At 36.8% G+C, this 24,737-nt stretch overlaps 1 protein-coding gene across 1 annotated transcript in view; it reads left to right on the top strand.

Moving 5' to 3' along the window:
- Positions 1-24,737, top strand: part of CCSER1 (coiled-coil serine rich protein 1) — a 1,048,396-nt gene that overhangs the window by 418,651 nt on the left and 605,008 nt on the right. Inside the window, exon 7 of the mRNA XM_054727411.1 lies at positions 9,132-9,215. Coding sequence (XP_054583386.1) covers positions 9,132-9,215 — 84 coding nt within the window. The remainder of the gene's footprint in view (positions 1-9,131; positions 9,216-24,737) is intronic.

Here is a 24,737-nt window from a genome sequence, read left to right as displayed (position 1 = left end):
ACAGCATAATGTTGAGCTCTCTGCTTTATCCCATCTTCAGAATTCTACAATTATGCCAGAATCCTTGATAAACACCCGTAAAGCATTACTTACCATATTTCTGCATTATTCGTCATTGTCACAATTCAGCAGCACCCCATAAAACAGGATACTACAAAACTTTTAGGATCTGCTAGTATTATGATGCCCTCCTCTGGAGTTTTTGACTCTCCTTTATTAACACATAAAACTAAAATGGCTTTACTATCCCTTTATTATGCAAAATGTACATATGTATTGCCAAGCAGTGCCCAATGTTACCCACATTTTCCTTCCCTCCATCTGAATTGGCATAAATGTTCCAGGCTCAAGAGCTGGCTCAGCTCTTGCCCCAGAAGGATGGCAGAAAGGCAGGGCCATGCAGGACAGAATAACAGCAAACTAGAACCATAGGGGGCAGTTTATGAATGGCTAGCAAGATATAATTAAATAGGTTCCTCTGGGGCTCCCTGAGGACCAACTAATTTGAATAATGTCAAGAGCTCTGGGGCATACAGTCTGTCCTGAGTTGCTTAGTACCTGGGCTGGTGGTACATAATGGACCTGGAGTGGCAGGGCCCAATAGGGAAGTGTTTGGGATGTGGACTTAATCAGCTGTTCAAGAAGGGGAACTAACTGGCCTCTGCCAGGGTCTTACAGCTGGGTCAAGACAGCATTTTAAACAAAACAAAATAAAGCAACTGAATTATACACCTCTAGGTGGGGAATGGGATATGTGTGATGTTTTTGATTACATTTTATTCCCAGAAACTAAGTTCGTACTCTCTTTATTTCTTACTTAAAACATGAAAAGCAAGTAAACATGCCTTCATAACAGGAACTTTTAAGAGGGTGTTTTTAAACAGTTTATTTTATTTTTTCATATATAGTATATATTGTGGGAAGGATCACTTAAACAATTGCTTGCTTTGCTTAAGAAATAAGGTATAAAAAATAAATAAGGTATAATGTTGTAATTTTGCCTATCTTCTGTGAGAGAAAATAATGCTGGCATCAGGAAATCTCAGAACCTCTTAGGATGCGTCTTTCCCTGTGAATTTTGTATCAAGCAAGTTCAATGGGACAATATGAAGTAATATTACTTTTATCACTTTTGACTTTCTCTGGAGGGAAGCTCATTGTTGAAGAGATTATAAAGACATTTGTTTTCAGTGTGATTTATAATTGATTTTGATGAAACCCATGGGTTTAAGAAATCAGGAAACTAATCTGTTATACCTACTAACTCATTCTATGACCTGGAGGCCTTTGTTTCATATCCTTATATCTGAAAATTATGTACCATCATTTAAAAACTTTAGAAAATGAAATACCGATGTTTGCTTTTAAATTTTAATTTACACAAATTAAACTGTATGAAATAAAGAAAAGAACAGTGAAAACTTTGAATAAACATTTTTATAAGAATCATGACAGGTTAACATGCTATTTTCTTACTATACAGAAAAAGATAAGTAAGATGGAGTACATTATATTAGATGAGTTATGCAAAACCATTTTTTCTTATTAATGCAAGAAAGGGTATCTAAGAGGGCTCTAATAACTTGGAATGACAAACTCAAGGTCTCCTGGAACTGTTTTAACATCTTAGCAAATTTCTAAGTATAGGCTAATGTTTTTAAGTATTCAAAAAAATGTAGGAATACATTAAGTAATGCACACAACTTAAGGGTCCTGGTATTATTAATGTGTTTTTTTTTCTTGACTTTTGCTACAACTGTCTTTTCTACTTCATTTGTATACCTAAAGCCCTACTTGGCCTAGAATTATATAATTTTGATTAAAATATTTGGTCAAGAAATAGTATGATAGCAAAAAAGAAATTTTGTACATGAAAGTGTTTTATAAATTATAAAGCCCTTATACAATTATGACATTGTTGTCATTATCTTCTGAGTGATGGAAATCAGTAAGTCTTAAGATTTCATAAGAGTAATACTTGCTATAAAAATTATGCTGATATCCAAACAATCTTGTATTTAATTGCTTGAAAAAACATAGCCAATATAATATTGTGAGGAGGGATAATGCCATGCTTTCTGATTTTATTTACAAGCGAAAAAATGCATTGCTAAGATACTCACTTTAAACACTTTGAGCATCTATTATGCCTTTTTTTTATTTTTATATTTCTATGAAAACGATATTTAGGAAAAAAGGCACAGTGTACATCAATGGAGTGTTAGTACATCTCTTAAATGTATAGTCAAATCTAGAATATAGAATCTCTTTTTATTTAATTTAATGCAGGAGGAGAGGATGGATGGAGGCGGAAGCAGGTACTTGTGGGACAAATGGTGATGGAAAATAAAAAAATAAATGGAGAAAAAATAGTAGGAAAGAAACAATGTTATAGCGTCATGTAGCAATTATTGATATTGAAATGCTTTATTTTTAATTGTTTTATACTAAATAATAAAAAATGAGGGTCCTATTTTTATTGACCTTGTTTTCAGTATTTGAAAAGCAGTTCCTCATATAGTCCTGTTTATGTTGCAGATAGCCTGCTATTTAAAAGCTAAGTTAACATAAGAATTATGAGGTCCATTATTTAGGTAGAGCTGCAGAATATTGTCAATTTATTAACATTTTTGTACGCTCTAAAGTCTGCCCTGCTGTCCTCTCCTACCATATTCCTATTTTTTTCTTTCCTTTTTTTCCACTTGTTCATAACATTATGTCATTGTTTACTGAGATAGAGTTGCCTGTTTCCATTTAATCCTTTGACCTTTTCATTGATAAGAATAAGGGAACAGTATGTAAGTCATAAAGTAAAGCCCTCCAGAGAGATGAACAAAAGTCTATAAATAGAGAGTCATGATGACTCAATACCAATTTTAACTTTCTTTTCTAACTTGTAGCTAAGAGTTATATTTATAATTTTACCTGAGGAACTATGGGGAGGTTTGTGAGTTATAAATGATTTGATTTTTTTTAAATCTGCATTTCTAATTTCAGTATATGATCACTTTCAAGGTTATTTACAGATTGTACTTATTTTTAATTTTATGGTACTTGCTTTCTGTTTATACACTGGTCTTAAACAAAAAGGTGATTCTAATTCCAGGCACAAATAAATTATAGAATATATGGGACTGAAGTCAGCTCCAGGACAAAATTCCCAAATATATGGGTATCTGGCTCTTAACTTGTCAAATTTATAAAAGTACGAAAATCAGATAATTTGTAAGGAATTTTTATATTTGTATTTCTCAATCTCTAGTAGTTTATATAATGAGAACATAAATATTCTTTTTATGCACCAAATTATCTACTTGAAATTTACACTAAATATAACATAACTTAAATATCAAAATCATAAGTAAATCACAACATATTTTATTTTTAAAATTAGCTCCATACATTTTTATAAAACTATAATGACTCAATTTACACGAATTCTAACAATTTGAAGTTTGTCCATATGTTCTGATAATCTCTATAACCAATCATTCCATTGTTTAGTAGCTTAAAACTATACTTTTATTTTCATAATTTTTATAAGTCAGGAATTTGAAAATGGTTCTACTCAGGTAGGCAGGAGCTTTGGTCACCTGAGTTGGATGTGCAAGATGACTCTCGGCTGGCAATTAGTGCTGGGTGTCCTGTGGCAGCTCATACAATGCTGTCTGGTGGGTTCTTTCTGCAAGAGAATAAACTGAGAGTGAGCATCTTCAGAGACCCACTGTGGAAGCTGAAAGGTCTTTTCTGATATAACCCTGAAAGTCACGCAGAGTTACTTGCATTGTATTCTATTGGTTAAGCAAGTCAGTTAAGACCATCCCAGGTCCAAAAAGAAGGATTAAACTCCATCCTTCAGTAGAAATAATATCAAAGGATTTGTAGCTATCTTCAATCTACCATGTTATGAGTTCTATATTTATGGATAATTATTGAATTAGGAAGTAATTGAATTTTAGCCCTAAAAATTAATTATCCTTCATTGAAACACAGGATGCTATATTTATTAAATTATGGTTTCCCTATTGTGAATAATATCCATTGAAATAAATACAAGGTTACATTGGTTACATTAGCCTTCATGTTAATGGAATGCCCTTATTTTGAAAACCGAGAATATTAAAATCCAGTTAATTCTACACATCGATATGATTTCTAATTCAATATATTATCCTGCCAAATGTGTCCTAGAATTTTGAAAATATAGTAAGAATATTGAGGGAAATTGAGGGAATATTCTTTCCCTCAGAGTAAGAATTATTCAAGGGCTTTCATTTTTGCATTAAACAGATACATACCACAATATATTGACTAAAAACAAAACTCTAGATAACTAATATTTATTTGCAAAGTCATTAATAGATAAGGTTTTTAAAATGGCTTCTAATGACCTATGATAGTTAATGTGTTATCCCATAATTAAATGCAAACGATATGTTAGCACCTGTCTGATTTAAAGCTGTGAGATTCTGAACTTCTTGAAAAAGTTCCCCAGGAGTGAAGTCACAGAATTGTGAGAAGTGAAATATTTTTGGAAGACCAAGTTTCTTTACAATTTTTATTAGCTAAAATATAGATAACTATTTCATTTTAAACTAATCAACAAAATATAAATTAATATATGAGAAAATGTTGATAACTAATAAAAAAAAAAAAGTAATTGTATTAGATCCAGGCTGAGGCTCAGATCCCCTTCCAGCGAAGGACTCACTGCCCAGCTGCAAGTCCTGTGGTTAGCTGACTGCTCCAGCTATTAGCGCCTGTAGGGCCTGCCTCAGCTGAAGTCAAGTTTATCTGAGACAATGAGTAAAGGAACAACGGCTGAGGCTGAGATCTCGTTCCCTCGAGATTTCGCCTAACCAATGGCTGAACAGGGGAAGTGGTATAAGAGCCACCCACTCTCCCTCAACCCGGAGCTCTTCTGAAGGGCAGTGTTGGCTGTGGAGCCTCTCCTTCAATGGGCAGAGGATTTGTGAGGTAGGACTCAAGGCCCAACTAAACTTTTGCTCAGTTCTGATTCTTTCCCTTTTCTTTTCATGTGTATTTACGCTCTAATAAACATTTTGCACCCTTAACTCCACCTAAGTATTTGTTTCCTGGAGAACCCAACCGGTGGCATTTTATTGCATGAAGGGAGTTCATTATTAAAAATTTGGGGAATATAAACTAGCTTATGTCAGATAATTTATAGCCGGGTGTTATCACTAGCCTCCACAGAAATGTCCACTGGGTTCAAAGAAGTTCAGAGCCACAGGGCTGCTTAACTGAAGAACCCAGGATTTGACCCTCTTATTCTTGGAAACATCAACATTTTCTTACCTGCCTCGTAAGCCTGCTAATATTTCTTTGCATTGTGGAGCAAGCTAAGCCTTTTGCTATTAACAGTGTAACATGTAATATTTAGAATCTATACACATATTAAAAATGATGAATATAAACTGTATCCATAATACTCCAATTTAGGGAAGGAACAGAACTATTACAAAAGAAAAGGGACAAATATAATTAGTGTCTCCCAGTCAAGCTGGTTTCTAATACATGGAAGGAGATATTAGTAAATTTGAAACATATGTTCTAGATGGCTTCATGTGAAGAAGAAATTAACACAAGAACCAGAATAAACAAGTATTCTATTTTCTTTAATCCATTAGCTGTTTTCTTGTCAGCTCAGATAAGGTTAACAGATTCAGAAAAAGTGAGAATTCTCCTAATGTTAATACTGCTTGGTAATTTTATGAGAAGGAAAGGTGGATTTGAGTGTATTATGTGTGTCAGTTATAATACTTGGTGCTAATAATATGCTAATGAAATAAAGGCATACCTCAGAGATATTGCAGGTTAGGTTCCAGGCCACTGCAATAAAGTGAATATTAAAATATAGAAACCCATAATTATATTTTTGCTGGTGGAGAGTGTTGCCTTCAATTAGTAAAAAACACAACATCTGTGTGTGCAGCTCAAGAAAGTGGTGCTCAATAAAACAAAGGAATTATGCCTGCAGTCTAGCCACTAAGATGGTGGGGGTGGGAGAGAACCAGTCCAGTGAGGCTGTGGTGCAAGCAAATAACATTTGAAGTATTAGTATTATATGAAACTAGAGGCCCAGTGTATGAAATTCCCTCAGCCCAGCCTGCAACCTCTCCAATCTGGGACCCTTCAGGGGATGTCCGACTGCCAGTTTAGGCCAGATCACTGTGGGATCAGGCCTAAACTGGCCGTTGGACATCCCTCTCACAATCCAGGACGGTTGTTCCTAACCACTTGCCTGCCTGGCTGCCTGATAGCCCCCTAACTGCTCCCCTGCTGGCCTGATTGACACCTAACTGCTCCCCTGTCAGCCTGGTCACCCCCAACTGCCTTCCCCTGCAGGCCTGGTTGCCCCCAACTGTCCTCCCCTGCCAGCCATCTTGTGGTGGCCATCTTGTAACGATGTGGGGGTGGCCATCTTGTGATGTGAGGGTATGAGGGTCAATGTGCATATTACCTCTTTATTATATAGGATGATGTATGATTTAGATGGTATGGAGCATGTCCTTGCTCTCTAGGGATACATAAGTCAGCCAACTAGGGAAAGCTCCCTAGCGGAATAAGGAGTAATGCTTAAAAATGAAAGGTTTGGAGTGAGCTGGGGTCATGCAACTATGACATGAGGCCATAATATATCAAAAGAGATTTTATTCCCAACACCTGGGTGCAGGTGGGCTGAGACCGAGAAAGGCATCAGTGAAGAGAGCAGAAAGAGATAGGTTTTTATTAATTTTTTGCTGGCTGTAAGCTGCTCTGCTGAAGTAAGGGTCTGGTCCTTCCTTGGTTCCTCCCATGCCAGGTGTCTTCTGGTTGTGTGAGCTATGCTGTGCTCAAGGCTGCAAGCTTTCTGCAAGATATCTGCTAAGTACAATAAGTTTTTCTCTGCCCCGTTTTATTCCCTTTAGCCCTTTCAGAAATGCCTCTCACAGCATGAGAAATTTGCAGAGAATAAAGGGTTGCGTGGGACAATGACAATGCAATCTAGAGACATGCATGTGTAAAGCAAGAAGACAGGAAACAACATTTTTACATTTCCATTTTGTGGGTGAGCCAAGGTGGTTAGAAAGTTAGAGCTGAAAAACTTTGAAACCCCAGACACAAGCAATAGCAGACAAGGAAAGGCACTATGCTATGCTAAAGAGTTTTGACTTTTTTTTTCCTCTGAAAGAGAAAGTGATTTGCTGATAAATTAATAAGTGATATAATTAATTCCCATTTAGGAAAATATTTCTGGTAGATAGGCGAAGTGATAGAGAACCAGTTTAGAGACTTAATGCAGTAAGTCAGGTAAGAAGCAATGAGTACCTAGAGAAAGGTAACTCATGTACAAGCAACATCAAGGAAATAGAGATTAAAGAGTTTGGTACCAATCAGATGGGAGGAGGGTTGCCGGGGGGGGGGGGGGGGTGAAAAAGGTGAGGGGATTTAACAAAGAAAAACAAAAACAAAACAAAAACTCATAGACACAGACAACAGTATAGTGATTACCACACTGAAAGAGGGTGGTGGGAGGTAGAGGAATGTAAAGGGGGAATAAATGGTAATGGAAGGAGACTTGACTTGGGGTGGTGAACACACAATATGATATATAAATGACATAGAATTTCACACCTGAAACCTATATAATTTTATTAACCAATGGCATCCCAATCAATTCAATTAAAAAAAAAAAAATTAAAGAAGAGTGTAGTACCAGATTTGGTTTCTAGTGAACAAGAACTGAGAGCACAGGATGACTCCCTGGTCATTTTAGAAAACATACTGGGAGAAATAAGTAGAAGTAAAGCTTTGATGTAGGGAAAGGCTGTTGAAATAAAGATTTATTGTCGGCAACTCTCCCTAACACCAGAGAGGTGTCACTGAGCAGCCCCCCGAGCCAGTGGCAGAGGGCCGTCCCCAATCTCAGTCATTGTCTTCTCATACAGATGAGTTTATATGAAAAGCCTTGCCTGCATTGTGAAAGCCAGTTTATTAAGACAATTAAGGCATGCATCTTTATGGAAAAAAGCAAAAGCAAAGCAAGCAAACCTATACATCTGGCTTATGAAGCACAGACGGGCTCTCAGCTAATCTGAAGAGCAAGTTTGGTTGGGGTCTGTGGCATCATACACCCTCCTGTGTATGGGTCTCGACATTCTTTTGTTGGATAGTTGGTATAGATTAAGTCTTACGGTCCCTTTTTTTAACTTAGTGGTGGCCTTCCCAGAAATCATGGGAAGCACCCAGCAACTTTATCTTGCCAAGCATTGAGATTGCTGGCTTCTCTGCTTAGGAAGTAAAATGGCCCACTTTTCCTTTCCCCTTTCCCCCTCCCTGTCTGCATTCTCTCCTTAGGGAGGTTTTTTTAAACCATTTGCTCTGTGTCCTTGGCTGGGGAAGGTAATGGTTTGTTAGTTACCATCTGGCTGGAAATTGCCCACATTGTTTGGCCTTGTTTTAACTTTTGCATCAGTTTCCCTATTCCTCCTGACCTGGATTCCTACAACAGATTGAGTGTAAATGTATATAGGACAAAGCTGAATATATGCTCAGTAAGTAATTTTATTCATGGGTTGGAGCTTGGAAGACAGGTAAGATAAGCCATCGATGTGGCTGAGTGTACATGTAGAGTATAAAGATTAAATGTCCACAGAGGGCTAGTGAAAGGGACAAATGTTATAGTGGAATCATTAAAGATAAAGACTATAACATGACCATTGGTTTGAGAACTAATATGTAATTACAGCAAGGGAACAAATGGTAAAGTCTCTCTTTCAGAATGTAGGTATTTTTATTACACTGATATGTATGCACAGGAATGGGTGGAAGAACTTAGGATGACCCCTAGGTTTCTGTCTTTGGGAACAAAATGGACAAATGGACATCCAAAGAAAAGGACTGATATAAGGAAAAAACACAGGGGTGTATATCATTTGTAGCATAATATTTTTGGATGAATTAGCTTATTTTGCAACTTAGAATATTATGAATTATCATAGTGTAGAGGGAATTTCACTTTCATTAGTCAGATGCAATTATCTCCCTCTGTGTGAAGCTGACTTTCCTTATCAAGAGCAAAGTGAAAAGGCTAAGCCTATTATGCTGTCTCTTTGATGTTTTTATAGGATATAATGAAAGATGACTGCTCGATGTTGAAGCTGCAGCTGAAAGAGAAGGATGAACTCATTTCGCAACTTCAGGAAGAGCTGGTAAGTGACAATATTTGCCCCACAAGTGTGTTTTCTTTGCAAGATTATTTGCTATAAGCCCTATGACAATTTATTTATTAATACTAATATTACTTATTTATACATGGTTAGTGATTCAATCTGATTGTCAATTTTGTAATCCTGCGGTAATAAGGATTTGACAATCTGAAAAATAGCACATTTTATATTATGTATTAAACTTGATATAATTTCAGAAACAGATCACTGAACCAAAGTTAGACATTTCAGTTAAATCTATGAAAATATGTTAAGGATACAGCCACATTTTACTTTGTAAAGTGTATGATTTAACTCTATTATACCTGGAGTTACAAATATCTATATACACTATATAAAACCCTAATATGCAAATAGACCAGACGGCAGAACAGCCGAACAACCCAATGACCGGTCACTATGACATGCGCTGACCACCAGGGAGTGCGCGTGGAACGTGGCGGTAGCCAGCAGCAGGCGGCAGAGCACAGAACATGGCGGGCATTGGCTGGCGGGATGGTGGAGCAGGTGAGCAGAGGCACCAGACCAAGGCAGGGCGCCGGTCACTGTCATCAAGGCAAGCCTCTGGTGGTTACTGAAAATTCTTTGCTCCCTTGTGTCGTGGTCCTGCCTGGTGCTCACACCCGCTGCTGGTGCCAGAGCTGCCGCTCGCACCTGCTATTGGCGTCCGACACCAGTCCTGATGGCTCCACGTCACCAGCGGGTGTGAGCAGGGCTGGCGCCATCAGCGTGTGGGAGCAGTGGCGGCGGGAGCGGGGCTGCTGGCAGACAGGGGACTAGGGGCGTGGGGGGAGGGGCCGGGCAGGGGTGCAGAGGATGGGCGGAGACCCGCCCCTGTGCCCACCGCGGCCTCACAGCCCACAGTTCCTTTCAAAGTGCAAGAATTCATGTAGTGGGCCCCTAGTGTAATATAAAGCAAATTACTCATTCATCCTGCAAACAAAACCAGATTTTACTTTTTATTTTCATAAAACTGCCATAAATTGCTAATGATACTTATTAATATAGATATTATTTTATATAAATCCCAGATGAAAATATTATACAGAAACATGAACTGTATAGAGTTCATATTTTCAGGGTGTGTTTTTTTAAATGTGATATCATAAAAAGGTAGTCATACTTTTATAGCATGAAAACACATTTGGTAGGTAACAAGTACTGGGCATTACGTTTTGAAGTATGTGTTTTCAACTTATGATGGTTTCAGATTTGACTAGAGATTTGATTGCCTTAACAATAATGTATAATGTAATTATTAAATATAATTAAATGACAAAACAGATTTTATAGACCATTAAGCTTCTGAGAAAGTTTAACATGTTTGTAAGATGGCAGGCAATTTTAGAGCATATTTTATTGACTCAGCAACTGACAACATGTTTACTGAGACTTGACCTTTATTAGACTGTTTCATGATTGCATCAATGCTGATTATCGATCTCATGAGCATAGTAATATTTCTGATTTAGAAATGTTTAAAATCCTTATGTAAGTGAACTCGAGCAGTTCAAACCCATGCTGTTCAAGGGTCAGCTTGTAGCCAATTTGGGTAATTCAAATTTAAAGTAGAAAGATACACTTGTGCCTCATTTTCTAAGTCAGCCAACACAGGACTTTTCTTGGAGGAAGAGGTACTAAATGTAATTATAGCTATGTACCATTGGATCTGGAAGTAGTAACTTCTTTCTCATTTTACTCAACACAGGAGGGACAAATATTTATTAAATATTAGAATATTAGAATGTCCGGGGGTTGTATATGTGGCGTGGCAACAATTGGAGAGAAAAAGAAATGTTCTTTTCAGGAAGGAATTTTTTTTGTTCGGTAAACCCGAAGGAACCAGTTTACACATGGGGTGATTATTCCCTGCTGCTTTGTAACAGAACAAAATCTCCTCTGCCCTGCTATGAGGTAGTGTGAAGGGCATGGGCTAATGGTGCCTATGTGGAATGGGGTATGTAAATAGTATTTTGTATGTTGATAGTAAATTATATCTTGTATTGGTCTTACAAAGTGTGTTCACAAAAAAATGGAATAAACCAAACAACGTTTGAAATTATCAAGTTTAAGACTATTCACACATCAAATTAGATCTTTAAAATGTTTTTATTTTCCTTTTTTCTCTCCCATAGAAACTTACATGAATTTTGTTGAGCTTGTTGAGGACTTTTAGTGACATCAGTTCTTTTATTAGTTGGTTTTCCTTTGAAAGGTATTTCTTGTCTTATGAAAGCTTATGTGTGGCTTATATTTGCAAACCCTTAATCATGGTATTGTCTATATTTAAACTAGAGGCCTGCTGCATGAAATTTGTGCATGGGGGTGGTCCCTCAGCCCGACCTGCACCCTCTCCAATCTGGGAGCCCTGGCTTCTAACACTCACCTGCCTGCCTGCCCTAACCACTCTGCCTGCCTGCCTGATCCCCCTAACTGCCCTGCCCTGCCAGCCTGATCCCCCCAACTGCCCTCCCCTGCCGGCCTGGTCACCCCTATTAACTTTTTTTTAAAATCCTATCCCCTTCACACACAATTGTATTTGACTTCCTTATTGGCTTCTCCCTCTCACACAATTTTTCTCTCTCCTTTATGTAACACTTTTTCCTACTGACTCATTATTTATAAACTTTTCTTTCCTCCTTATTTCCTACTTCTGTTCCATCCTTCTTCCCATCTTTCTCTTACCCTCCTTCCATCCCCACATTCCTTCTTTCCTTTATCTTTACCCCACCTCTCCCTCCCCTTTTCCTTCCTTCCCACCTTAATTTTTTTCTTCACTTCCTCCCCCATTTCTTCCTTCTTCCCATTCTCCTTTTAAGCTCTACTGGGTCTCCTTTAAAACTTTTCTTCCCTCCCTCTTTCTCTCTCATCCTACCTTTCCCATACATTCTTCTCTACTTACTTCCACTGTTTTAATATCTACCTGCCTAATTATTCACTATCATTTATCTTTTTTCTTTTCTGACTCCTACTTTTAAAATCTGTCCCCAGTACACAACTATACTTGATTTTCATTATAACTCCTACAATTCACTCATACATCCTCTTTCCTTCTTTAACGGCTCTCTACTGACTCCTTTATAAAGTTCTTCTCTCCCTCCTTCCCCTCTTAAAGCTTCCATTTGGGGGGGGGGGGGGCGTGAACCCCAGCCCAGGGCTAAGCCCCAGCCAGGTGTTTGCCATCCCCCCTTCCCCAGCCTCCCCACCACAGTCCTGCTCCCATTCCCTGCCTGGGATGCCTGGCCCAGCGAGGGTGGCGAAGGCCCGCATGGCCCAGGCTCTGCTGCCTCAAAGCAGGATCACCTCTGCCCAGAAGGCCTTGGACTGTCCTCCACTCTGTCCCGGACCCATGGGAGCCTCCCTGCCAATGGCTGCCACCACCCTCCTCCCGCGTCGGGGCGAGGCTCCCCGCCCCTCACTGGGTGCACCTGCTCCGCCCTTCCCCCCCCCATGGTTGCCACCCCCTCCCGCATGCAGCCCAGAGTTTCCTTCCCTTTTCCATTCCTGCATCTTTTTCTTGTTCCCTTTCTGTATTTCTGTTTCTCCTATAGGCCTGTTTGCATGCAGGCCTTCCTTCCTCTCCCTCTCCTTTCTATCACCTCCTATCATATCCTATCCTACCCCAGGCCTTGCAGCTGCCTGAGCAGAGGGTGGGGATGCAGCCTACTGATCCGGTCATAATGTGACGCTGTAATGGACAATTTGCATAATCCTCTATCATATAGATAGATAGATAGATAGATAGATAGATAGATAGATAGATAGATTATATGTACTAGTAGTTTAAGATTTATTACACATTACTCCTTGCTTTCCTTTTCATCTTATTCCATTATATAGACTCTTCTGATTCATTTATGGTTTGATTAGAATCCTTTCCCAAATGTTTCCTTTCAATGGGATATTGATGATATGGTATCTAAATCTTTGAATATCTCTTTACCTTGAAAGATAAAGGATGCTGCTATTGATTGAATTGTATCCCCCCAAATTCATATGTTGAAGCCCTACCCCCAATGTGACTGTATATGGGGTAGGGCTTTTAGGAGTTAATTAGGATTAAATAAAGTGGTAAGTGTGGAGTCCTAAATTGATAGGATTTAGTGGCCTTGTAATAAGATGAAAAGAGAGAAAGCTATTCTCTCCATTGCCAGGCACAGAAGAAAGGCCAAGTGAAAACAAAAATGACAGCTGCCTACAAGCTAGGAAGCAAGCCATTAGTAGGACCTGACCATGTGGGAACCCTGATCTTGGACCTCTACCCTCCAGAACTGAGAAAATTAACATTTTAAGAAATATATATATATTTTTTATTGATTTTAGAGAGGAAGGGAGAGATAGAAACATAAATGATGAGAATCGTCCATCAGCTGCCTCCTGCATACCCCATCCTGGGGATGGAGCCCACAACCCAGCGCATGTACCCTGATGAGGAATTGAACTGTGACCTCTTGTTTCATAGGTTGATGTCCAACCACTAAGCTACACCGGCCCATCTTAATTTGTTTTTTAAGACACCCAGTCTGTGATATTTTGTTATGGCAGCCTGAGCTGACTAAGACAGATACCATGTCAAAGCATAGTATTTTTAGGTCTTGGTTCTTTTTCCTTAGTAAATAACATTCCATGGTTTTTTAAATTTGGGTGTTTCACATGACCTTTGTCCATGGTTTACCTAGGTGTGTGACTATTTTTTTTCCCCCTTAATTATGACTGGTATCAGTAATCCTGTTCTGTCCATTCAAGTCTTCCTTCAAATTGTAGAATATTTTTTTCTCTTGAAATCCATATGTCCGTATTTGATCTTATTGATCTCTCTCTCAAGTCCCTTATATTTTTCTTTTAGTATTGAACTATTTTATATTTAGCTGAATTTTTTCCCATTAATATTCTAAGCCACTAATTAGATTCTCAACAATGACTATACTTTTATAGTCTAGTAAATATTAAAATACAGAAATTATTTTTAAATCTGGAAAATAATTTTAATGTTTTCATTATATACTGTTAAATATGCATAGCATTTGGTGTTGTTAATTTGTCATTTGTGTGGGCAGCATTTCTATTGCACTGTAAGTAGCCTGTCCTTAATCTCTTGCTTGTCCTTCCTTCCTAGGATATTTGGTCCCCTTAAGATCCACAATTACTTTCTTTGGGTTGTTTATTTCTCTATTTGTCCTCAGTACTCAGGTAAAACAAATAAAATAAAAAATTTAAACCAGAGATGGTCAAAGGCCCAATAGAACCTGCTTTTGTTGGCTGGTAACAGTGAACAAACTTGAAGGATATTAGTCATTGGCTTTCTTTTGTGACACCATGAGGTCTTTTCAGTTACAAATGTTAAACAACTGACCAGTGCAGGTGGCTACTCTGCAGTTCTCCCAGCCAAAAATACTCTGCAGATCCTCCGAGGATGAAAAATTAGGAAAGTATCACCTTTCTTGCAAGGGTGGATATATTCCATCAGCTGTTTTCTCTCCAGAACCTTGATTTTTTCATTGTTAACCCAGGCTTATTGGTACTTGTCCAATGACTCCGGTTAAGCCCCCAGGAGAACAGTCTTGAGATTCCTGTCTTCTCAACACCCATCAGAACCCGAACTGTCCCACATGTGCCTCTTAGCCTTGCCTTCCTGCTTCAGCCTACAAGAAATTAGTGTCAGCTTGGGAGATAGTAGTGTCAGGAAATTGTATTCAGGATACCATCTTCTTTTGAGACTCTTTGTTCATGAACCCTCTGATGAGCAAATCCAAAATGGTAATTGTATTATGCAGTCTCCCCCTCCACAATTCATTTTTTTTTTTTTTTATCAAGGATTCAGTGGCAGCCACATTACATGAAGCCCCAAGGTATACACCAGGTTTGATCAACTTTGTGTTAGGTTAGAAGATTATATAAGAACTAGAGCAAAGGAGGCACTAATTATTTTCATCTTCCTGGCCTTATCTTTCTCTACATGAATAGGAGACTCACTGAATATAGTGGTATAAAAAATCAGAATATGAGTGGGCCTATGTGACTAGATTTAGTTATCTTTCTTCTGGCCTCATTTTTTTTCAATTGTCAAATAATAAGATAATACTAAAACATGGAAAAATAAGTATTCATCAATAATGAGTTTGATACATTATAATATATAGTGATAGTATATATCAATAATATATATTGACATAGCTGTGCATTTTTAAATATATTTTATTGATTTTTTACAGAGAGGAAGAGAGAGGGATAGAGAGTTAGAAACATCGATGATAGAGAAACATCAATCAGCTGCCTCCTGCACAACCCCTACTGGGGATGTACCCGCAACCAAGGCACATGCCCCTGACCAGAATCGAACCTGGGACCTTTCAGTCCGCAGGCCGATGCTCTATCCACTGAGCCAAACCGGTTTCGGCTAGCTGTGCATTTTTAAAATGAAATGGAGAGAACTGCAAATAGTATAACATTGTATAAAATATACATGGAGAGAAAGTCTAGTATAATTAATAATTATCTTTACTTAATATGAGAAGGTTTAGATTCTGTTCTATATAATTTAGTAGTGTTTCACTTTTAATGACAAGTATACATATATTCCTTTTACAATAAAAAAAATCAGACATCTTTTTTGGGAAAATAAATGAAGAATGTAGATTGATTTTAGAGGCTTTCATGCTGTGGGGTGTGTGTGTGTGTGTGTGTGTGTGTGTTGAGGGAATGGCTTAGTCTGCTTGGACTGCTATGACAAAATACCATAACTGAATGGCTTAAACAACAGACATTTATTGCAGTTCTGGAGGCGGAAAGTCCAAGATGTTGGCAGATTCAGTGTCTGGTGAGAGCCCCCTTTTGATTTTTGACAGCTGTTTCCTCCATATGTCCTCACAACCCTTGGTGCATGCACACAGGGAGGGAGAGAGAGCTCTTGTGACTATTCTCTTCTCATAAAGACACTAATTCTGTCCTGAGGCCCTCACCTTCATGACCTCATCTAAGCCAAGTGCCCTCCAAACACTATTACATTGGGGCTTAGGACTTAAATAAATCAATTTGGGGGAACACAAGCATTTAGTTTGTAACAGGGGAATAAGAGTATCAGAGAGGTATTATGGAATTATGCCCCTTTACAATTACTTGATGGTAGCAGTTATGATTTTACTATTTTCCACATTAAAATTCTCTGTAAGATTGTGATTGACACAGTCACATGTAAGAATAAAAATTAATCAAACCAAAAATCTAGACAAAATGTTTGCTAAGACCTATGTATTATTAGTTCAGAATAGAAAATGAGAAGAAAAGCTATAACACACACTTTACTGAAAATTGTTCAACATCATGTTGATCAGGCAAGATCTTAAAGGCATGAATATAAACCAACATTTGAAGTCAGGAGTGATAGGAACTTTAAACAAATAAATAATATTTAAATATATTCAAATATAAGTTTGTGTTTATTTTGTAGAATATATTCAACTTTAATACTGGAGATAAATCTCCCACATAGCACAAAGATTTAGGGAGTTTATGGATTTACTTTTACTGCATAGGTGTAGGTTTAGACCAAAAGTCTAAACATAATGGTTAAAAGTAAGAATACTTAATTAGAATCAATTATAATAAAAAGTATTTAAATTAATTACATATTTAACCTTATATTTAACTTTTAACTATTAAATTTCATGATGTAATGCAGAAAATAGTTTTCTCATAAGAAAGTTTTAGATTTTTTTCTCAGACTTAGTGAAGGTCACAATGAAAATACAGTGTAATTTTATTGTTAGGAAGAAACTGAGGAACATTGAAATATTACTTTCTTGTGCCTAAAAAAAATCCAAGAGATTTATCATAAATGTTCCTACCTTGTGTTTTGGAGAGAAAGATATGTTTTTATAAATGATTATTAATCTGATAAATGGTTTCATACTCTGGGTAAAAAGTATTTTCCATATGATGTCAGAAAGTGTATTTGGTATTTATGTATTGATTCAAAATATTTTTAAATAAATTGAAGGTAACTTACAAGTAACAATAACTTTAGTGAGACCTAAGACTGTGAATAGTGAAATTTAATTACCCTAATTAGGATCAGTACACCATACTATGGACTGAATGTTTTGTTATACCAATGTGAATGCCTATTACTTATACTATGTCAAATAGATTTAGTGAATTTATATGAATAACCACATTCAAAAGTGGTTATCAGTAATTCTAAGCTTTTATAATTTCTACCATTTCAGACATTTCCCTTTGGAAACTTTTATTCAGTTTCTAGCTGATCTGAGTAAAAAGTATCAGCTATAGCTTTTTATAGTATAATTAAAAAAACAACAACAATATATTTCACCTGGCTGGCGTGGCTCAGTGGTTGAGCATCAACCTATGAACCAGGAGGTCCTGGTTCAATTCCTGGTCAGGGCACATGCCCAAGTTGCAGGCTCAATCCCCAGTGTGGGGAGTGCAGAAGGCAGCCAATTGATGATTCTCTCTCATCATTGATGTTTCTCTCTCTCCCTCTCCCTTCCTCTCTGAAATCAATAAAAAATATATATTTTTAAAATGGAAACAATATATTTCTATTTAACAGGCCAGTTTAAATGGTTCACCCAAAATCAAGTTTCCTGGGCATAAAAGTTTGTTAGCTCTATCTAAGAATAACTATACATTTTAATACCATCCTCATTAAAACAATAAGGAAAAAATAAAACAAGACAAAACAAAAATACTTCCCATGTTTGCTTTCATAATCCTCCTCTGTTTACCAACATGACAACATTTATACTTGTCAGAAGGTATGAAAGCTAGTACATGTTTAGCTTAACTACCACATGTTTATAGGCTAATCAATAAGTGGATACATTGACTCGAAGGCATTTAAAACAATAATGCAAATGACTAAAAGTCATCTGTAGTTACTATTATCATATGTCAACAATTCTAAAAATGATAGTGATGAGACTCCTTCATGAAAATATTTTTTGTGGGCCTAAATTCTAAATTAGTAACTCCAGCTTTTGACTGAATTTCGTATTTTATAATTATTTTAATTATCACTTTTAATACTCATCCCTTAATAAACATCATATTTTTAAATAAAAGATAATTGATTTCCAGTTAGAGTTTAAACATACAGTTCAGAATTATCTAATAAAATTTAAGATCAATTTTTCTTTTCTAACTCTTGTGGTACTACATATTAATGTATTCAACACTAAATTCTAAATAAACGAGAGCATAGTTATTGTAAAGATGAAAGAATGAAGCTTGAGTTACTTCAGTTCAGTCATTTGAAGTAAACATTTAGAGTATTTTTATTTAAGACTCAGACAAATGGAGTGAGAATTGTGAGGCATATATTGTTGGAGGGGAATACTGGTGTATTCTTCTGACTGGACTAATCAAATTGACATGAGGCAAATCAATAAGAGAACATTAGCAAATTCATTGTATATGTGCACATGGAGATGCCATAAGAATGAGACTGGAGGCCAAATCTGATAGTTGAAGCTTATGGTCCATCTAGAGCTTAGGAGAAGGCAGGGGTGGTATGGTCTGGAACTTCAATGGGCCTTGCTATATTCCTCCCTATCACACTCCTTCATAGGAAACTGATGGTATCTCCTTTCCGTGGGGAGGTCCTCTATCTCAATTCCTTTTACACAGTTAGGGGGAAATGTCAGAGGTTCTTCTGGAGTATTTTTCTTAAAATAGCCAGTTTAACATAATAAGTATCGCAAAGAGGCATATTTTATTGTAACAAACCCTGTTCCCTCTCACTTATAAATTTAAGTTTGTACATTTTAATATCTTTAATTCTGAACTTTTGTACACTAAATTGTATGTTTTAAAACTAATGCACTAATAAAAAATGTTACATCAGAGCACGATTCAGTAGTTATCAAGATTGTATCCTTTGTAGACTCTTAATAAACTTTGTTTATTAAAATATTACTGTTGACATACTATTTACAAAGTTCAACACAATAAAAGTTTAACTAGCTATATTTCTTTTCTTGGCCATTACTAATATCTATTTGATGTCATTATTATTATTTGAAGAAAGTTATTTTTGTAAAAGAGGGTTTTAAAAATGATCTGTTCCAGCTATATAACATAGCAGGTACATCACTGAGTTGAACACTTCCTCTTGCAATGTGAAGGCTAACTGGAGAAAAATCATATTTTTTTAAATTGTGTTTGTTATTAAACCGTTATTCTCATTCAAAGCAAATATTGAAAATTATATTCTTATTTGAATGTAAGCATATAAACAATTTCTCCCCATCCTTTTAAAATGAAATGTATTTAATTTAAATGTAAGCCAAGCTCTCAGCTCAATTTTTAACATTTTGATAGTGTAGTATGGGGCTGCATAAAGATACTTGTAGAATTGTTGAATTTTGAAAAGTTGGAGGCCATTGAAGAACAGGAAGTATAGCATTATGTATAGTCAGGTTACTGTGCATAATAAAAAAGGGGAATTACAAATAAAAGACTCTAGGAAATATATATGACTAAAGAGCACTTTATCAAGAATCTGGAGAGGAGTAATTTTGATTTGGTTTAAAAATACATGTAGAATTCAAATTGAATAAAATTGTATGCCCTTGAAGCTTTAATAACAGAATAATTTCTTCTTGATAAGAGAAACATTCTTTTAGCATGAAAACCATATCTTGAATTAATCTTAAAAGGAATTCCCCACTTGCTCTACATTCTATTATAATTTATGGTATTATTTCATGCTAGTCATTTTGAGATAGAATATTACAGGCCCATGCATGATTTACATAAGAACAGACAGCTGTAAGTACTTTAAAATCCTCTTTCTTTTTCATATTTAGGAAACATTAGGAACAGAAAAGAAATAGATTAGGTATACTTAAACATTATTAAAGTGGCAGTCTACTTTCTTTTTCTCAGGCGAATTAATTGCATATATTCCAGAAAAGGCTTATCTCAGCAGCAATTACTCTCCTGTCAGTCACTGAGACAGATGTAGTGTGAATGTAACAATATCCCATGATACATAATAGGGATTAGCCTCCATTCCTTACACAGTCCAGTACCCTGATGAAGAACTGCCAAAAAGATATAATCTTTACTCTTATGCCGCACTTGCCTTGGCAATCCTAGACATTTGTTTGTCTTTATCACAGAGTGTGGTCATACTGCAGTATTGCATGGATATAGGAAAATAACTGTGGTATAATTTCAATGCAGTATGAAGGTGTTTTACCTTTAAGACAAATATGTTTTAAAAGGAGCATGCAGCCATATTATTGCCAAATTAGGCATGTAGCTGAAATTAATTTATACCTAATGCTTTTGAATATTTTCATTTCTTCTATAAGGTATGCCATATAATTTAGTAGTTTTCCCTTTATTTTTTTATTATTTTATTTTACCAATCGAGATTCTAGTGCTTGGAGTAATTTACCAAATGAAATTATTTTAGTAGTAAATAGGACACAAAGATAGCCAAAGACTTAGAATGGGGGGGTGGGGGGGAGTACAAATCATGTTCCTGAATTACTGTGAAAAAGATATATTTATATATGTATATATATTTATATATATATATATGCACTATATATGTTATATATATATGTATCTGCATATGTACACATATATAAAAATAAATTATATATTAAAAAATTCATATAAAATGTTCCAGTGTTCTCTTTCACAATAAATTATCTGAAATTTTTAAAGCACAGCCTGAGCTTGACTATAGCAAGGGTTAATAAGATGTAGGGCTTCATCAGTCTCTTTCTGAGGGAGACAGACAAGAACAGATAATTTTAATAACAATAGCCATTATTTACTGAGTTCCTACTCTTTGACAAGTGCTCTGATAATGCTTGAGGTTTATTATTGCCTTTAATTTTTATAATAAAATTGAGAAGTATGTATTAGTACTTCTAGTTCATCTATAATAAAACTGAAATTCAGAAGGATTAAGTGATTTGTTCATCTGCATAATAATGGATAGAGTTAGGATTTGAAGCCGTCTGTCTGATTGCATGAACATATTTTTCCCCCTATTACATCAAACATTTCAAAATTCCAAAGCTGTGAGGTTAGGGCTATTCCTAAGATACCACAGTGCTCCTTTGCTCAGTATCAATACCAGAATGAAAACAGTAGCTCCTGTTTATTGGTTGTTTAGCCTGGTAGCAGCAATCAGACTTGGGAGTCAGGGCAGCAAGTTGGGAGTCAATGTGCGGCAACACAGGTAGATACATCAGAGCAGTCGCTTTCAGCTCCTTCTCACAGACACAGAGGTGAGTATGGTGGCTTTCCTCAGGAAGGGCATGGACATCACACATCATTTAATGTCATATCTCTTACCATGTCAGTTTTTTTTCATGGACACTCCTTTCATCTAAGGATATTAAATGAAACTTAATTTTTGAAAAGTGCTTTGAGCCCGGTATAAGAAATGGACTTTTGTGATCCATCTCCAGATTGCCGGCTTCTGATGGAATTGGATGAATTTTCCCAGGGCAAGCAGAATGTGGGGAGGAGGAAAGAGGTTGTAGGAACAAAAACTGCGCACATGGGCCAACATGTTGGAAAACGACACCCCCCCCCCCCCGCCAGGGGTCTGCCTCAGCTAGAGAGGGGAGGTGGAGACAGCTAGAAAGGTCTCAGCCCAATATTTTAAATGGCCCAATGGGCGACAGCAAGACCTAGGCGATGTATTAGGAAACAGGTGACCAAATAGTACTCAGCCAATGAGGAACTAGGGAGGAACTAAATATAAAGGCTATGTTCCCTAACCCACGTGTGTTCCTGTATAATGGATGTCCGCTCTGGAGAATGTTATTAAAAGTCTCATTTTCACCATGTTTCTGTTTCCCAGTCCGTCATTTGAAATTTGGACAGGTGAGCCATTTCTCACACCAGCCAGTGTGGCTCAGAGATTGAGTGTTGACCTGTGGGGACCTGTTTAGAGTGCACTGGATGGTCAAGGCCACTCTGAGCCTGGGACTCGTAATCAGAATGTTCAAGGCTAAGATACCATACACAAGTCCAAGAACTATGTGCAGGTGCTCAGCAAACACAACAATCTCATGGTCACTGTGCCCTTCTGTAGCCAGAATGATTGATGTCATTGTTGGCAACTGGCCTTCTTTGTTTCAGGAGTATCATACATGTAATTAACCAGCCAATGTGCTGAGAGAAAAGCTCATAGGTCGTTACTATGTGAGGCTACAGAGACCAGCCAGTGTGCTGGGCAAGGGAGAGAGGAGAAGCTGCTGAGGCAGAGAACTCAGGTGCCGCTGGTATGTGAGGCAGTGAGTCTAGGGGGCAGCATGCGGCTGCTCAGATAATAACTGTGGGTAAAGAGACTGCAACTACTGTGTGGGAAAGATATGTATTTACCAGCTGGTGTGCGGCTGCCTGTATGGGATTGCTGTGAAGAACTGTTTTGTCTGATAGCCAAATGGCCACTGGCTTCTGCAATAAAGATGTTTATTTCTCTCCCCCTCTCCATCCCTCTCTCTCAACCAATAAAAACATATATATATTTTTTAAAAGAATAAAGTGGAGGATTCAGAGTTTACTCAGGACTCGTTCCCGCCAAGAAGCTTGGGTTTAAATGCCCTGCTTCTTTGCTGCCCTACCCCACTCTAATGTGGCTTTACCTTGACTTCTGTTCCTTTCTCATTAATGAGCTCCTTAATGACAGGGCCTTGTCAGCAAAGTGGGTGGGCATTCAGTGAGTGTTTGAAGGAATGAATATAACTTATATCATAGTTCTTGTTCCTACATTTGTTAAATAAACCTTTAGAAAATAAAGCAAGATAATATCCTATTATTAAGTTGTATGATTTGGCAGATGCAAGACTGGAAGAAAAGGAGAAACAGGGAGTGTGGTTTTCGGTGTACAATTTAATGAAGGAAGTTCAAATGAACCAGGGGTGGAGACATGAAACAGGGGTCTTAAATGCAAGATGGGTGCCGCAATAAACATGACAAAACAGAGGAGAAAGCAGAACTATAAAATTATCTGAAGACTAGGAATCCAAAGAAATTATAGAAACAAAGAGGAAAGGGCAAAGTTAAAATTGATTAGAATCCAAAATATTCTAGAAATTTAAAAACCACATTAGGAAACAGCATTAGCGAACAGTTGTTTTTTTTTTTTTTAATTTAGATAGTGCTAATGTAGTTTGCTTCTCATTTTTTTTACAAGAAAAAAACATTTGAAATAATACAATGTGACTGTTGTAAATTTTTTAGAAGACATGGTCTATAATGTGAAATTAGTAATTGAAAGTAGCTATGGGGAAGCTAATGGCACAGGAAAAAGAACAATTCCTGTAAAATCTCAGTATAAATGGAAGAGTAAAAATAAATTAAAAAACAACAAACATTTGTAACCAATATTTGTGAAAGTACAAAAAACAGAAGTATATGAGGCAAATAAGTGCCCATACTATGTGTCAATATTATGCTAGGCAATTTGCATATGCACCTCTCATCACCTTCAGTCATACTTTTACTAGTATTTTGTCTCTATAATCAAGGGAGTCGAGGCTTGAAGATATTAAATAAATTGCTCCAAGTTATGAAACTACACGATGTCATTCAAATAATCTATTCACATGTAAATTAAATTTGACTGTTTGCTATGGAGAAGCAAAAAGTGTTCCACTGTAGTGCGCCTTAAATCAATTTATTTCTCACTGTTTGTAGCATGCACAGACTGGTGGAGTGTCAGGCTGAGAGGAACAAAGGAACTAGACCATGTCAAGTCAGTGGTTATAGATAGGGGTTTCAGAGTTATTGAAGTTTATAGAACTTGGTTGCTTTGAAATGAGGGTTTCTTAAAATTCTTACAGCATTCCAGATATATTTGCCAATTTTTCTTTTATTAAATTCCCGATTCATAGTACATTTCACAGTTCTTGGTTTACTTGACAGCCAGCCAAGATCAACTTGATTCAGTATGTCAAGGCTCCCATGGTTTGAGGCTGCTGTCCCACACTTCCTTTCCTTTCAGTTGCACAACATTTGTCAGGTATTCATCTGTGAGCAAACTAGTTTGGTAGCAAGTCTTAACTACATTACTATTTTTAAAAGGACATGACTTTTAATAAGAAATGCTGAGGAGTAGAACACATCTAACCCCAATATAATAGCTGTCCAGCATAAGGGCTTCCCCCTATTATTCTTTACTTATTTTAGTTTTTAGTCATTTACACATCCTGCATTCCATTACTGCCCCTAGTTATTCTGTAAATTATGTTGGTTTTGTTATTCTCACTGTGTTGCAAATAAGGAAACTAAGGTTCAACACAATTAATGACCTTTCCCATCAGTTAATGAGCAGGAGATGAGAGACTGAAGGATACGTTAGGGTTGCTACCTGCATTGCCTTTGCTTAAAACTGACTTCTTCGTGCTGGATATGCATTATGAAGGAGAGGAGATAGGATAGAATCAATTGAAATGTGTTTGCTCATTTTTACTTTCCAGGTAATCTGATCTTTTAAATTAAAAATAA

Source organism: Eptesicus fuscus, chromosome 2 (genome assembly GCF_027574615.1).
Source record: "Eptesicus fuscus isolate TK198812 chromosome 2, DD_ASM_mEF_20220401, whole genome shotgun sequence".
Taxonomy (NCBI): Eukaryota; Metazoa; Chordata; class Mammalia; order Chiroptera; family Vespertilionidae; genus Eptesicus; species Eptesicus fuscus.
The sequence above is the reverse complement of the archived record's forward strand: the minus strand, read 5'-3'. Positions and strand labels throughout refer to the sequence as shown.